The sequence below is a fragment of the Giraffa tippelskirchi genome, chromosome 1 (genome assembly GCF_054371585.1).
Source record: "Giraffa tippelskirchi isolate mGirTip1 chromosome 1, T2T-mGirTip1v1.2.pri, whole genome shotgun sequence".
Classification (NCBI taxonomy): domain Eukaryota; kingdom Metazoa; phylum Chordata; class Mammalia; order Artiodactyla; family Giraffidae; genus Giraffa; species Giraffa tippelskirchi.
In genome coordinates this window covers 30270709-30288136 of record NC_137275.1, presented here as the reverse complement: position 1 = coordinate 30288136, position 17428 = coordinate 30270709, and the positions used below count along the sequence as shown (strand labels likewise).

The window sequence follows — 17428 nt, the reverse complement described above, 5'->3', positions numbered from 1 at the left end:
AAGAAAGAATTCTGGAGAGGGTTCTCATTCCCTTCTCCAGGGAATCTCTTCCTGACCTAGAGATCGAATCTGCATCTCCTGTGGTTCCTGCATTGAAGGCAGATTCTTTACTCACTGATCCTTTGGGGAAGCTCAGTGTTTGAATTAAATAAGCAGTCATGAGTTCATATTGATATGAATGAATAAATGAGGGGGAAATTACTTTCTTATAATGTAGTGTCATTCAACAAGCTAAGAATGATAGAAATAAAAACTATTGACAGAATTTGCAATTAATTTAGTGGTGAAGGATTAAGGCTAAATGATCAATGGATGCTAAACTCAAAAGAATGAATTATTAATACCACAAAGTGCTAATCAATTGCAAAGACAGAAAAGGTAATGTTATGATAGAGAAACAGGGAAGACACCAATTTTAAAAAATGATCAAGTTTGACAGCAACAGTGTGGAAGAGGCTGGGCATTACATGCCCTCTGGTGTGATGTACTGAGAGATCCACAATTTTTCTGTATGTCCTGAGTGTTGAGATGGGCAAGATTGGGAGATATTAAAAGTTTATACTCTAAAACTGCAAAGGTCATGAAACACATAAATATGCATAGCAACTGGTGAGACTGAAGGAAATCTGCAAGCATGACAATAAAATGGAGCATGTTATCCCAGATTGGATCTAGGACAAGAAGGTAAGAACTAAAAACCCTGTGATGCTGTTTACAATAGCCAGGACATGGAAGCAACCTAGATGTCCATCAGCAGACGAATGGATAAGGAAGCTGTGGTACATATACACAATGGAATATTACTCAGCCATTAAAAAAAATACATTTGAATCGGTTCTACTGAGATGGATGAAACTGGAGCCCATTATACAGAGTGAAGTAAGCCAGAAAGAAAAACAACAATACAGTATACTAATGCATATATATGGAATTTGAAAGATGGTAACGATAACCCTATATGCGAGACAGAATAAGAGACACAGATGCATGGAACAATTTTATGGACTCTGAGGGAGAAGGTGAGGGTGGGACGTTCTGGGAGAATAGCATTGAAACATGTATATTATCATATGTGAAACAGAACACCATTCCATGTTCGATGCATGAGACAAGGGCTCAGGGCCGGGGCAATGGGATGATCCAGAAGGATGGGATGGGGAGGGAGGTGGGTGGGGGGTCCAGGAGTGGGAACACATGTAAACCCATGGCTGATTCATGTCAATGTATGGCAAAAACTATTGCAATGTTGTGAAGTGATTGGCCCCCAACTAAAATAAATAAATTTATAAAAAAAAATAATAAATAAAATAAAATAAAATAAAATAAAATAAATAAAATAAAAAATAAAAACCCTGTGATGAAAAATTTTGGATGTATGTGAATGTAACATATGAATTGGATAATAATACTGTGTCAATATTGATTTCCTATTTGGATAGTTCTGGTTATACAAGAAAGTGCCCTTATTTTTAAAAAATAGACACAGGCATATTTAAGGATGATTATGTCTACAATTGGATCTCAGATGGTTCAGAAAAAAATAATGATAATGAATGAGTACGCATGTGTGTATATGTATTAATGTGTGTTTTTGTTCAGCTGCTAAGTCATGTCCAACTCTTTGCAACCCATGGACTGCAGTATTCCAGGCTTCCCTGTCCTTGACTACCTCCTGGAGTTGGCTCAAACTCATGTCCATTGAGTCAGTGATGCCATCCAACCATTTCAACCTCTGTCGTCCCCTTCTCCCCCTACCCTCAATCTTTCCCAGCATCAGGGGCTTTTCCAATGAGTCAGCTCTTCACATCAGGTATCCAAAGTATTGGAGCTTCAGCTTAAGCAACAGTCCTTCCAATGAATATTCAGGGCTGATTTCTTTAGTATTTGATCTCCTTGCTGTCCAAGGGACTCTCAAGAGTCTTCTGCAGCACCACAGTTCAAAAGCATCAATTCTTTGGTGCTCAGCCTTCTTTATGGTTCAACTCTAACATCTGCACATGACTACTGGAAAAAGCATAGCTTTGACCATCTGGAATTTTGTTGTCAAAGTGATGTCTCTCATTTTTAATATGCTGTCTAGGTTTATCATAGCTTTCCTTCCTAGGCGTAAGTTTCTTTTAATTTCATGGCTACAGTCACCATCAGCAGTGATTTTGGAGCCCAAGAAAAGGAAATGTCACTGCTTCCACTTTTTCCCCTTCTATTTGCCATGATACATACATACCTGTGTGTATGTATGCATTAACGATTGTTCCCTCCAGAAACTGAGATTCTAATTGCCACCCCAACCTAACAAATTCTTAATAACTTTCAAGATTCTTCAATTTTTGTATAATTTATAGCAATGTTACACTAAATATAGCTTTGATTCTGAAAAATCAAAATTATTAAACAAGGGGCTAGGAAACTCCTAGTCTTTTCTCCAAAGAATAAGAAAACATATATCAATTTCTCTCTGGAATTGACCTATGAATTTATAAATTAATGATGTTGTATTCTACTGGAGACCCATAGTGATTTTTTCATAATCTTGTGTATCTTCTGATGCAGAGAAAGGAAGCATTGACGGTGAAAATAAAAACATTATAGGAAAAAGATGATCAACAGAATTTAGAAAAATAGGAGACATAAATCAAAACAACATTGTTTAAATAAAAAACAATTTTTCTTCTTTTACTTTTGCTTTTGTTTTATTTTACTGGTATATGTCACATTCTTTAAAACTTTAGTTTACAGACCTTGCTTTCATTACATTGTGTATAGGATAGAAGGAACCCTAAAGCATAAATATTTTAACTTAGCTAAAGATATGCAAACATAAATAGTACTCATTGGGATTATTTATAGGCATCTGGAAATCAGTTCTGAAAATGCTGAAAATTTATGCTAAACTAAGGTAAATTCCAAGTTAAGTCATTTTGCAGTAAATGAAAGATAATATCAGCCAAGAAATAATACATCTAGTTATACACTCATGTTTATTCTTTAGCTCTTTTTGTGAAGGTTTTCGAATTCCATGTACAGTTATTAATATGTTTATCCATATATGTATTTAAATGTATACATATATACCAAATATACTAATAAATGGAAAAAAAAGTAGACACAAAGTTAAAGAATTTGGAATGTTTGATTATTTTTACTGAGGTTCTAATAACTTGAACAATTTGTGTGTACCTACATCATTCTCATGGATTATAGCTTTGTGTAATATTTATAATAAAGAAAAAAGAAAAGAAAATATTAAAGAGATAATGCCACAGGAAAAAAAATCTTTCTTGCTCTTTCATACTAAGATCTCAATAATCATGTGAACCTGATCATGATCTTTTGTATGATTCATTCTCTACTAGTTTAAAATGAAGAAGGTGAGGAAGGATGGAAGAACACTTTAATCTCAGATGTTAAGAAAACCCTTCCTAGATCTCAGTTCGGTACTTCAGTGTAGACCCCTTCATTTGCTGCTCATAGTGCCTGTCAAATTTCTCATTCAGGGCTACTGTAAAGTAATTCTTCCAGTCTCCTACAACTCCTATAACAGAAAAGAAAAGAAAGCAGTAAACACTATGTCTTCCAGTCACAATAGTGAAATTTTCCAATATTTATCACTTTCATTAACACCTAATCAAATTTTATTTTTGCAACCCTTAATTATAAGTATATACCATAAATACTATATATTTGAGAGTGCAAACAAGGATTTGTCCTGATCGTTTAAAGAAAATATAACAAATAAACATACAAAAAAAAACCCAGCACATTTATTTCTCTGACCTTCCTTTCTTATGCTACTTAATTTTCTTCTCCAATTTCCTTTGAAATATTCGTGATTCATGTTTTACCTCTGCTGTGGTATTAAATATCATCTTCATGTTGATAACATTAAAATCCAGACTTATGTCTTCATACCCAAGTGCCTAACTGATGTGGCCACCTGTATTCCATAGGAAAATCTCAAATTCACCCAGTTTAAAAATAAATTCATTTTTTCCCCACCAGATTGCATTTTCTTTGAGTCATTTTCCATAACCTGGTTAATTGAATGCAGATATCCACTGCATAAGCTTGGCTGTTGTCTTTAGGCCAGAATATCTAACTCTTTATTTATATTCAGACTTTCTTAGCCATTCTCTCGAGATGAGGAAACAACCTTAAAACAGTTATTCAGCTAAGTGGCAGACGTTTTTCAAGACTAAATGTCAAATGTCCAAACATCAAATTGTACACATTGAATATGTACAGTTTTCTGTGTATTAATTATACTTCTACAAAGCTGCTAAAAAAGCACTAAGTTTCAAAGCAAAACGTCTGCCACTTAGCTAGGGAAGAGCTGAATAACTGTCCTAAGTTTGTTTCCTCATCTCAAGAGAATGGTTATGAAGAAAGTCTGAATATAAATAAAGAATTAGATATTCTGGCCTAAAGACAACAGCCAAGCTTATGCAGTGGATATCTGCATTTCTTCATAGCCATTCTCCTCCATTTTTACTGCCACCAACAGTTAGAGAAGCTCCTCAATATTTCCCACCTGTGCTGTTACAAAAGTCTAGCAGGCTTTTCTTTGCTTTTCATCACTTCCAACTCCCCTCTGACAGGAGGAAGTCACTAGTATTTTAAATTAATCAGTAGTTCACTTGTCCTCCTAATCCAAGGAGCTCTAAACCTTCCCAATGAAATAATCCAAAAAGCAGAAGATAGAAAATATGTCTTGAAAATCAGATGCTGTCTGAGGACGCACTAGTATGAAACACTTGACAAGCATGGAAATTATTTTTAGTTTGTTGTTTTAGCTTAAAAATAAATGAGGACATTATGGGGAAAGAAACTGAGATAATCTGAGTATAAGTAACCTAAATTTAATCTGTATGCTATTCCCTTTTCAGGGTTGCCCTGTTTTAACCTGGTTGCAGGTTTGTTAATTCAATTGTTTAAAAAATCCCTAACCTCTTTGAAAATTTGGTTCCAAGACGAAGATTATTCTTTTATTTTATTTTATTATTTTATTTTTTTCTTCCAGGAGGAAGATTATCCAAGTAACACTGGATGTCTCAATACTTTGCATATCCTATATGCCTATGTATTTATGAACTGGCTGTATCTCATCAAGAACATGCCTTCTCCCAGTAGATGTCACCTCATTGCATTTTAATATTTTTACCAAGTTGAGCAGTATTTTCTGCTTAGTGCTTTGAAACGTAGTGCTTTTTTAGCAGCTTTGTAGAAGTATAATTAATACACAGAAAACTGTACATATTCAATGTGTACAATTTGATGTTTGGACATTTGACACTTAGTCTTGAAAAACGTCTACCACTTAGCTAAGGAAGAGCTGAATAACTGTTCTAAGGTTGTTTACTCATCTCAAAATGAGATAATATAAGTTTTTTTTCCCAACTCTTGTATTAGAATTTAAAAAAATAGAATTTACAATTTGTATAATGTATCTGTGTAGCACCAAGGCATAAAGACTTAACAAATAACAGCTAGTAGGGTGTGGTATTAGTGCTAGTACTGAGGCTGGGGTGACTGCTGGTAGTTCTTAATATATTTGTTGTATGCACCAAATAATCAACATGTAATAGTAATTTATTAGTAGTAGTACTAGTATTTCATGCTTCTCCAAAACTAGTCAATTACTATTAGTAATGTTTCTAATAATAATTTATTAGTAGTAGCATTAATATTTTGTACTTCTGATCACTGAAATATGGAAATAGCTCTGAAGAAAACAAGTGGGGTCCATGGACTTGAATAGACTTTAATAGATGTTTGCCTGTAACTGTTTAAGCTTAGGCCTCCCTGTAGCAATGGAGGCAAATAACATGACTATCTCACCTTTTCTCATGAAGGGAGATACTTTTTGGTTCATGACTTCATCCGGTAGTGTTGTATGATTAGTAGATGGATTGTTCTTCATCTCCTGGAATGAAGTGTGTTTTATAATCTTGTCCACAAGCTCATCTGATGCCTTCCTTCCCAGAAATTCTATCAATTTCATCACCTCTTTTCTGGTATTCTAAGAAAAAAAACATATTTTGTTTTTGAAGACAATTACTAAAGACAATTATAGTTATCTTCAGTAAGACAATTACTGAAATTGAATAATATTACTTTGTGGATAAAAAAGGACATAATAAGAAAATCATTCTTCCCGTCTCCTCCTCACACTGATATTAGAAAGTAGGCTTCTAATGAGCAGCTTACCTGTCAAACTTCAGCTTAAGTATCACCTTCTTTGGGATCATTTCCTTGACTATTCCAAATTAAGTTAGATAACTCTATTTTTGCTCCATAAATTCCAAATAAATCTATTGTATCATATGTGTATTCTCACGTGTTTTTTATTTACTTATTTCCACAAAAAAGATAGTATCTCTACATAAAAGGTTAATGTCTTTTACTCTTATTTGATGTATTGCAGAAACAAGAGAAAACATTTATTCTTTTGCTCCTCATTCATGCAAATAGAGAAGAAACATAAACCTGGCCATTATTGATCAAAATAGGGAGTAAATGGACAGAGACAATTTGAGAGGGTGAAAGAGATGGATTAACTAATTAATTTTGTTCATGTGCCTTTTAAATTTACTGTCTTCAATATTCTAGTTATAGAATACAAATTTAAGTAATATAATAGTAAACTACAAATCATGGTTGCTTCTCATTCAAATCTGTTCTGCCTTAAATTCTATAAAGAAATAATTCTGCTTCTAAAATAATATCCATAATTTTATTTTAAATATGTCCTCATCAAAACTACTCTAGAATTACTGTGAAATGCATTTCAATAATTGTGCAAAGATGTGAACAAGACATGGATATCAATTACTTTCTTGCTGCTAATAAAGAATGAGAGAAGAGGGCTTCCCTGGTGGCTCAGTGGTAAAGAATCCACCTGCGAATGCAGGAGACATGGGTCCAATCTCTGATCCAGAAGATCCCACATGCCGTGGAGCAACTAAACCCATGTGCCACAGCTATCAAGCGTGTGCCCTAGAGCCTGGGAACTGCAACTACTGAGCCCACATGCCCTAGAGCCCATCCTCAACAACAAGAGAAGCCACTGCTATGAGAAGCCTGGCCACCTCAATGTAGAGTAGCCCCTGGTCGCCACAACTGGAGAAAAGCCTGAGCAGCAATGAAGACCCAGCACAGCCAAAGAATAAGTAAATAAATAAATTATAATTTAGAAAAGATACTTGTTATCCCTTAATAAAAAGATCTAGTATTTTGTCTTTTATTTAAAAATTATTTGATATGTGTACATGTATACTTTAAAGAATAAATATGAATGCAACACCCTTACCCGCTACCCAATGCATGTAAGAAAACATTCATAACTGGTTAAGTTCTTCTATTTGAAAGTTACCAACTTCATTTGTTTCACTCTCCGTTCCAATTTTCACAAACAACAACAGCAAACAAACTTGCTGTCCTGAAATTGATCTACTCAATCTTGTTTGTGCCTTTACTCTGTAGATTTGAAACTCATGTATGTATCCCTAGACAACATATGGCTTGGTTTTTTTACTCAACTGATAAGCGCATTTGAAATGTATTCCTTTTCACTGCAATATAATATTTAATTGTAGAATAATAGTATATACAATGCATTGATTCCTGAGTATATGTGTATTTGGGTTGTTTTTATGGTCGTGCGGAATGCTGTTATGGAGGTTGCTGTACATATAAACTAATATACACATCATTGTTTCTCATGAACATATATCTGCTAGTGGAATTTGTAAGCCTTCAGTTATACACGTTTGCCATCCCTAGGTGACATGTTGACTCCACAATGTTTGTATATTCTTATACTCTTATCAGAAGTGTGTTACTTTTCACTAAGCCACATCTTCACTAGCATTTATTGTCAGACTACAGTTAGACTGGGCTTCTCTTGTAGCCCAGCTGGGAAAGAATCTGCCGGCAATGTGAGAGACCTGGGTTCGATCCCTGGGTTGTGTGGGTAAGATCCCTCGGAAGTGGGTATAGCAACCCACTCCAATATTCTTGCCTGGAGAATCCCCGTGGACAGAGGAGCCTGGCGGGCTACGGTCCATGGGGTCGCAATGAGTCACATACGACTGAGCAACTAAGCACAGCCCAGTCAGACTACATCTCATTGTTGTCACTCTGCTGGGTGTGAAATAGCACTTCATAGAAATTTTTATTTTGAATTACCCTGATTATTAATGAAGCTAGAAAAAAACTAGATTTTTCAGAAATTGTGATGTCATCATGCTTTTGCATATTGCTATTCTGGCATTTTCTTTACTCTCTTCTGCAAGTTTGACTTGATACATGTAAGATGTTATTACTGTATCCTACATATCCATTACTCTCTTTCTAAAGTATTGTATTTATCTCACTGAGGTACATCCTGTATGTGGACTTTCCTCAGAATCATTTTCCACATTACTAATTCACTATTTAGCCATGTCTTATCTGTTATTTAAGCCATCTTTTTGCTTTTCAAATTTTAATTTCTAGAAGTTATTTTAGAAATTCTGGTTTGCTGCTCATTTTCCCCCAAATCTGCTTTGTCAATTTTAATAACCTCTTGTTTCTTTGTAAGATTTTCAATTTCTTCTTTTATTTTTTTAAACATGTGAAGTATAGCCATTTTATGGTCCTTTTCTAATAATTCCATTATCTATGGATTTAGAAACCAGTTAATTCTTCTTGCCCATTGTGATTCCTGCATGTGCACCTGCATGTGTGCGTGTGCGTGTGTGTGTGTGTGTGTGTGTGTGTTGTGTGTGGCTGTTGCTTTGAATAAAGAACTCAAACACTTTCCACTTTTATCTTTGGTAATTTTTTTGAGACTTGAGTTTAAATGTGTTCATATACAGAAGGTTTTTATTCACCAGCTTAAATCTGTAGTAGAGTATCTGGATTATTGTAACTTTTGGAGTTGGCTGCATTATTTATTTGAAGGCAAAATTTTGTATCTACATTATTGTCAAGTGCTAACATTTTGAGAATTATGAAGCTGCCATATATTTTGAGTTTCTCACCTCCTTCATGTCTTCATAGAAAAGAAATAGCACTTGTGGATTCTCTCTCTTTTCCCACCAAGCTTTTGTGTGTTCGTACCAGGAACCATAAGGAACTAAAATCAGAGATAAAAACAATGTGAAGACATAGCATCAACTCTACTCTCACACTCAGCTTGAAAATGAATCTCCAGAGAAAAGAATATAAATGAATGATCATGGAATGAAAACTAGAGATCAGCTGCCCATCTGAGGCAAATTTCTCTGCAGGAAGTATGTTGAAAAATCTACGTACAGAAATATAATCTCAACTTTCATTATTATGATATGGTTTATGACTCAGAGGAAAAGTGATGGAAGTCTTTCCATTTGATTCAGAGCTTATGAGAGCATGTTTGAAAATGGTGTGTGTGTGTGTAAAATCAGGTTGTTAATGAAAGGAGTTGAATAGTAGAACTATCAACATTTTTATGATTAGAATGCAGTCCAGATCTCAAATTTACCATTTAAAAACTAGCTTTGGTAACTGAATAATTTATAATTATAATAATTATATAATTTTGTTACACTGTTTCAGTTTAAAGGGTAAGGGGTGCTTTTCTAGGGATCTTTAGTTTCATTCTCACTTTAAAAAGTTAGAAGATTTTGGAGGTGATGTGATATGACCAAATATGGATTCTTCTTTTCTCTCCCTCATCTTCTCTCACATGTATCCAAGTGTTTCACCCAGTAAAAAGCTGACATGGTAATATAATGATGTGTGAGCCAAAGTATTCTGCTTTGCATTAAATCATTGCATATTTCTTTTGTCCTTTGACCCTACTGATAATTATTTATTTATTTATAGTTAACCTAAAATAATATCAAAGGTGTAAACATAGTGATTCAATATTTGAATAAGTTATACACCAAAAGTTATAAAATAATGACTATTTTCCCTATATTGTCCATTTCTTCCCTGTGATATATTTATTTTATAGCTAGCAGTTTGGACTCTTAATCTCCTTCATCATTCTGCCCCTCCCCCATCCTTCTCCCTTATGGTTACTGCTAATTTTTTCTCTATATCTGTGGGTAGGTCTGCTTCTGTTTTGTCACGTTTGTTTCTTTGCAGAAAAGTCATATAATGACTTTCATAGTGATCTTATTCATCTATTTTGCAGAGGTACAGCATTATCTTTATCTGTTTTACAATGCACGTTTTGATGATCTTGAGGCATGTAATTTATTCGTGCTTTAGCATAAATTTTTCCAAAGGTAGCAACAAACATAAAGCACATATACCACACTTTCATTGAGTCAATATTAATTTTTTTGGATATAAATGACATTATTATCCTTTTCCTTACACTTATTATTAAGGAGTCAGAATGGCCTTCTTTAGTTAATACTATGTTCTTCTGAACACTTTCTTTCTCAAACCTGAATACTCTGTTGCTTTAGTCTGGAGTTAAATAAAAAGACAAAATTTCCCAGAATTTCTGCTCAGGTAACTCTTGTACTATTCTAAGAAATCTAGTTGAATTATTCAGACTGTACTGTGGGTAGAATGAGTAAGAATTTTGTAGATATTCAGACTTCTTCATGAATTCTGACCTCATTTAGTATCTGAAATTTTTCTTAAATACAAATGAACACATTCTCTCCTCTGTCCTTTTTCTTTCTTGTTCAATAAGGTTATAATAACACACTGTGAAGTACTTCTATAATAAAAAGACATGAGAGAGAATTGGACACACACATATACATATATATACCTACCTGTAGGCACTGTACTCGAGTGTCCAGATTCTGAACTTTGCCATTCTTATCTGGAAAAACTATGCTTGTGCTAAGTTCAAGGGCTTCTAGAACTTCTGTGTTTTAATTAAGGACCAGGAAGATAACAGACCAGAACAGAAAGCAAAAATTATCCCCAAAGATGCCATTTGTCTTGTATCATTTACCTTGAAAGAATTCAGAAAAAGAAAGAAACTCTTCATACCTTCTCCATCCATGAATTTCTCCACAAAATCTTGAAAAGAACCAGGATCTGGATTAGCAGTCACCATTAAAAAGAAGAAATAATAAGAAACAACCACATCCTTGGCATTCCGGGAAAGATAGATGATCTAAGGAAGGTGAAATAAGTTATTAAATCACCTACTATTTTTCAGATATAGTCACATAAATATCTAAAATGAAAACGTTTATGTTTTTAACTGTAAACATAACATATATTTGCTTTAGAAAATTTATAAAATATTAAAATTATAAAAAAGCAAATTCCTTCAATAAACTGAAGTGACAACATCTTCTGTATTGCTATTCAATGTTAGTTTTCACTTTTCATGCCATTTTCACGTGTTTCATTTGAGAGCCTCAAATTCCATTGATATAAGTTGGGTGAGGCAGATTATTATCTCCAAATTATAAGTGAAGAAACTAAACTAAATTTGAGTCAGAATACATGGTTGAGAATAAATCAATGAGAGTAAGTGATTTGGTAAATCATTCAGTCAAAAATAAAGTCCTCTGGCCTTTATACTACACAACCATCCTGCATAACAATTTTAAAAAGGTCCTGTTATTTTCTTACTCACAGTCCTGAAGAAAAGCTAATTTTTATGGGATGCTTAGACCCTTGATACTCCATGCTTCCCGGGTGGCTCAGTGGTAAAGAATCTGCCTGCCAATGCAGGAGTCAGGGGTTAGATCCTTGGGTCAGGAAGATCCCCTGGAGTAAGGAAATGGCAACCCACTCCAGGATGCTTGCCTGAGAAACCTCATGGACAGAGGAGTCTGGCAGGCTACAGTCCATGGGGTCACAGAAGAGTCAGACATGACCTAATGACTAAACAACAACTCTGCATTGCAGGAAAAGACCTGCAAAAGTAAACTCTGTCTCTCTATGGTCTTCCACTTCCTCCTTCAGGCACCTGAGCCATGCCATGGTCTATGGCAGCTCTTGATTCTCCAATCTTTAGTGGATTTGGTAAAGCTCACTAATCTGTCTTACTCAAGTTTCTACATTTCCAAACAATTTTAAAGAAATCTCTTCAAATATTCTAAGAAGTATGGTTTTCATTTTTAAGGCCCCACTATAAAAAGCTCCAAATACTACAGAAAAAGTCAAATTTCTTTCTCAACAAAGCTATCATTGGCCATATGAAACTTTTCCACATTTATTTAAAATTTTCCCTAGCCCTTTTCGCTTATGAGCTGAATGGAACTCTTTGCCACTATATATATATATATCTCTCCACAAATTTGCTTCATCATTTTTGTTCCTTTTTTTGTTCATACTGTTCCTTCTGTCTTGAATATTCTCTGTATCTCAAAATACAATCTGTATAAAGTTTGGCTCCAGGTTGTCCATGAAACTTTTTTTTTCCCAATGTACTCTTTTTTTATTGAGTTATAGTTGATGTACGATATTATATGTTTTAGGTGTACAACATAGTGATTAATAATTTTTAAAGGTTACCTCCATTTATAGTTATTATAAAATATTGACTATATTCCCTGTGTTGTACAATGTATCCTTGTAGCTTATTTATTTTATACATAGTAGTTTGTACTTCTTAGTTCCCTATTCTTCAAGGTGGGGGAAGGGGAAGGTAAAAGCAACCCCTCTTTCCTTAAACTTCCATTAGTTTATCTTCTCTCCATTTTGGAGGATTTGATTCTACACGCTAACTTTTCACTGTGCATGCTCTTCCTGCCTTTGAGGAAAATCTAGGTCTTTCCCCTCAGCTCTCACAAGTCAAAGTTTCTAGTTTGCCCACAATTTACATGGGATATAATCTGTCTTAAAAATCCTACACTTGATAAAACCCTGTAATAATTCATTCTTCTCCTGACTGAAGCCATTTTTAAACTTATGGTCACTCTCTTGGTTTAACTGAAGATTTGAACATCAGACTCATAATATTACTCTCCATTCCAAAGCTTTTCATCATGCTGTGTAATTTTAGTATCTGTATACATGATCCATCAGAGTCTCTAGGTTCTTGGGGTCTTTGATCATTACCTCCATTTTACTTCAGTTAGCAACATTTGTAGCCAAATCTTGAAACTTGTCCAGTACCTTAAAGGTTCTAAAGACTTGTCCTTGAGCACCATGTTTTCTTCTAAGACAGTTCTGTTTCTTTATCTTTTCTTTCTTATCAGGGATATATCTCTTCTGCAACAGCTCCAAAGCCTCAAGTTTACTGACTTTAATTGCTTCTTTTAGTTTTTAGCTTGTTCCTTTTTTTCACTTTCTGTTTTTTTAACCACTTAAAGTTTCTAGTCCAAAAGTCCAAACACACTTTTACCAATAGTTTCAATCCACCTGTCTTCTTGTCCACCAGTCAATCACTCCAGAAGTATTCAAGTTGTGATTCCATCCAATGGTCTCCTACTCTTTGATGATCCCTGAGATAATAAGCAGGTTTTTGAAGACTGTAGCTATTGTAAAGGTACAGTCTCTTTTCATGCACAAGTAAAGGGATAACACCAAGACTTCATTCCATTCTTCAAAGAAAAGTATATTGGCCAAATATCTTGAAAAAATAGTAGTCACACATTTCCCCAGAAGATACATATAAATAGTATTTATTAAAGAGAAAACTCTTATGTATGATTTCAGAAGGATGTATGCAATCTTTCTAGGATTGCTCATGATAAATGAAACAAACAAAAAACATTGAATCTTCAAAAGTTTGCACCATGTATCTCCAGAAAATATCATATATACCATGTTATATCACGGTACAAAATGGAAATATTTCATGACTCTGATAGATCCCTTTTTTGTCAATAATGACTACATATTGTACTCTAATGTCTCATATGTTTAGTATGGATCATAGTGTGCCCGAATAAAGCTAGTAAGGTCTTTTTTGTTAGTTTTTTTGTTTGTTTGTTTTTGTTTTTGTTTTTTTTTGCTAGTAAGGTCTTGAGAAACAACATCAGTGTTCTAAGACAACATTTAGCCTGTACTTTGGGATTCCATGTTATAATTCTTTCTAAAAAGCAAAATTGATCATATCAATCAGCAGCTTAATATGGCTGTAACTCCTCATTATCATCAAAGTAGAGCCCAAACTTCATAAGTTGGCTTCCATATCTGTTGCAAACAAAGCCAGCTTATCTCTCATCACTCATCCAGCCAGTACAGGCACTCAGCCTTCCAGCTAAATTGAACTGGTTTCACATCCCACCTTGGGTTGCCTCAGAGGTTATATAGACTAATTCTTATACATCCTTCATATATCAGATGAGATGTTACTTGCTTTGAGGTTCCTTCTCTGTCCTCAAAGTCTAGGCCAGAATTCTTCCTTTACTTGATTTATGTCACCTTCTGTAGTGTCTGTTATTTATCCCTTTCCCTTGTGAACCATGTGTCCATGAAGACAAACATTACATGTGTCTTTGTTATGTTGCTGGCTCATGATAGGCACTCGGTAAATAATTATTCCATTATTTTTGTCTGGTTTATTCTTGCCTAGCTCATTTGCATGCCTGACAAGGCCAAGCACAATAGTTTGCAAAAAGAGGACATTGACTACAATTACTAATAATAGCAAATAAAAGTAGCCATTGTAAGTTGTTTATAACATTCTAGGTACTATGTTAAGCACTTCACAAGCATTAGTTTAGCTAATCCTTTTAACAACTCTATGTGAAATGCAGTTATTATCCCTCTTTTACAGATGAGGAAACTTCAGCTTCCTGAGAGCTTAGAGAGTTTATCTGTTTTTCTGAGAATCAGCTCTGGAGTTAGAACTGAAGTCTAGACCTTCTAACTATACTGTGATTCACATTTTTGAAATGTCTATAGATTCAGTGAAGAAATAAACAAGTGTATATAAGGCGCAGGATGTCACCTACTCTATCATTGTGACCTTCTCTGAGGCGGGGGAAGCCAAGGACACTTGACTCTGTTACCTTACAATTCTTTTCCCAAAATGAGACTGGAAGAAGCTCAACAGGCAGGTGAGACTTCACTATCCTAGGAGATGCCATCTGTTTTAACTGTTTTACTCCTAATTAAAAAAAAAAAGTTGGACAACTTCAAAAATTATAAATATTTTTATGGATTTTTACAGATTTCAAAAATCGAAGCATCTATACATTCTATATTATGTTCATAATAATGATATGTATTCACTATGACAGAAGTTTAGACAGAGAAAATCATACGGAAAAAAATAGATTAAATAAATTTTCACCACTTTGAAAAAAGATCTTTATTAACATTTTGGTAAGCATCCTTCCATACAAGTATATCTATATGCCCAGACTCGTAGCCATATAAATAAATACCAGGCACACAGATGAATTTTTTAATATTTTCTAATTGCATTTTTCTTAATATTTTATACCAACACTTCAATGTCAACAAACATGATGTCATAATATGTTTAATGACATCATGTCATTTTTACTTTCTGTTGATTAACATTTATATTGTCTCTAATTTTTCACAATAATAAAAGAATCTGTGACAAATATCTTTTTGCATATCCTTGAAAATTTATGGATATGTCCCTAGTGTTTAAAGTATCACTGCATATATCCCAAGGAGAGATATAATTCTCATATATTACTAGGCTCTGATGAAAGCATGTCAGAGCTATCCTCATTCACTCTATTCCAGGAATATGCTATACTATAAACTCTGTCAAGATTTAAACTTACATCCCTTCCTATGTAGAAGACATAATACTAATTGCCATTTAATACTATTGCCGAAAAATACTATTTTGCATACAGTCTTTCTTGCACCATTTACACCCACACATTAAAATATATGTGTATAGCTTTTAAAATTAACTTATATATTACCATTCATCACGTGTTCAGATCTACATTCCAGGTAAGGAACTCGATTAAAAATGACGTCTTCTTTGCACTTTTCCACATCACCGTCAGTATAAATCATGCATAAAATTTCACTAATCCAAGTTGTACCTGAAAAAATTAAACACACCTGAGTCTCCCACTGACAATGCATATTGATATTGCAGGGATCAATAGATTTTTTTATAGTTGGATAAAGTAAGAAGCTACCAATGAAATAGTATTTGAAAGTTGTCAGAATCACCACAGGACACAAAAACTATTTCCCCTAATATTTACTCTTATAGGATCCAAACATAGCATCAATAAATAACGATGAACATAGTTGTAATAAAATACATCTATGACAGAAATTTGACTTTGTCAAAGATGAATTGTGATGAACAAGCTGATAACATATTTGGATCTAAAGTTTCACATCTAAAAAGTAATCATGCTTTCAACCACAGGGTTTCTCGATAGCTTTTATGCCTCAGGTTGAGTCCTAGTACAGAGAATATAGAAAAGAATAAATCTGGTCCTTGTCCTGTGATATTCAAGGGCCCTCGGAAGAGTCAGAAACAATGCTCAATAATTACACTTCATTTTTCTTAAGATGCTGTAATACAGATGGGCACAAGGATTTAAAGAACTGCAAAGGAGGGCTTTGTATGCTTCTGCTGTTGCTGTGATGTTTCCACAAGAAAGAAATGACTCTAAGAGAACATGGTAATCGAGCTTAGCCTTAACAAATTATTGGCATAAATTCACTAGTTGTGTAAGATAGGAGAGAGGTCTATCAGACAGAAGAACTATCTCTCCTTTTTTTTAAATCAAAAGCCAGACATTTACAAATAGTAAAGCGGTGAGGAAATGAACTGGATGTAGATTGCTTCTGTTGTGACTCTTCTGTGACCCCATGGACTGCAGCCTGCTAGGCTCCTCGGTCCAAAGGATTCTCCAGGCAAGAATACTGGAGTGTATTGCCATTTCCTTCTCCATAGATATAGATTATAAAACCTAAATCAGAGGCTACTTGAAGGGATGAATGGAGATGAGGATGCAGTATCAAGCAGACACCAAGCCTACAAAGGTTCATAATTCATACTAGAGTTCAAGTCATTTCTAAAAGTTTTTAAAGGTCATTGGCACACATCAAGCAAGAAAGCAAGGTTATAAGGGTCATGTTTTGAAAGAATTCCTCTAGTGGCAAAGTAAATAAAATAATGGAGTGAGAGGTCATAAGAAGGTGAGAAGAAAACTAGAAACTGACTGTGAGGCATATCTATGAGACTAAAAGGGCAAAGCAGATTGATTGATTGAATATGGAAGATGAAGAAGTAAGAGAAACTGATTCTGAAATAGCTCTCATATGTCCTCAACAGGTGACTGGTTTTGTGCTGAAATTGATCCAGACAGGAAAGAGAATGGAAGAACACTTTAGAGTCAGAATAGCCAAAGATATATTTAATGTTTGACATATTTAAATACTAATTGGAACAACCAGATAGAGAAGAAGTCTGGACTGGACCTTTCTAATTTCTGAAGTTCCAAGATTGTAAGACTATGACTAACAAACTAATTTCAGGAAAAGAGACGTTACTTGAAAATAGAGCTTCAGA

The 17428-nt window shown here is 34.3% G+C and overlaps 1 protein-coding gene across 9 annotated transcripts in view; it reads right to left on the bottom strand.

The window, feature by feature from the left end:
- Nucleotides 1-3374: 3374 nt before the first annotated feature.
- SULT1E1 (sulfotransferase family 1E member 1) overlaps nucleotides 3375-17428 on the bottom strand; it is a 46034-nt gene continuing 31980 nt past the window's right edge. For all 9 annotated transcript variants that reach the window (XM_081512759.1, XM_081512802.1, XM_081512770.1 and 6 more), the window contains 6 exons: nucleotides 15813-15938; nucleotides 14913-15010; nucleotides 10984-11110; nucleotides 9021-9115; nucleotides 5836-6016; nucleotides 3375-3532 (listed from right to left, as the gene is read on the bottom strand). In XM_081512759.1, coding sequence (XP_081368885.1) covers nucleotides 3420-3532; nucleotides 5836-6016; nucleotides 9021-9115; nucleotides 10984-11110; nucleotides 14913-15010; nucleotides 15813-15938 — 740 coding nt within the window. In that variant the 3' untranslated portion in view covers nucleotides 3375-3419. The remainder of the gene's footprint in view (nucleotides 3533-5835; nucleotides 6017-9020; nucleotides 9116-10983; nucleotides 11111-14912; nucleotides 15011-15812; nucleotides 15939-17428) is intronic.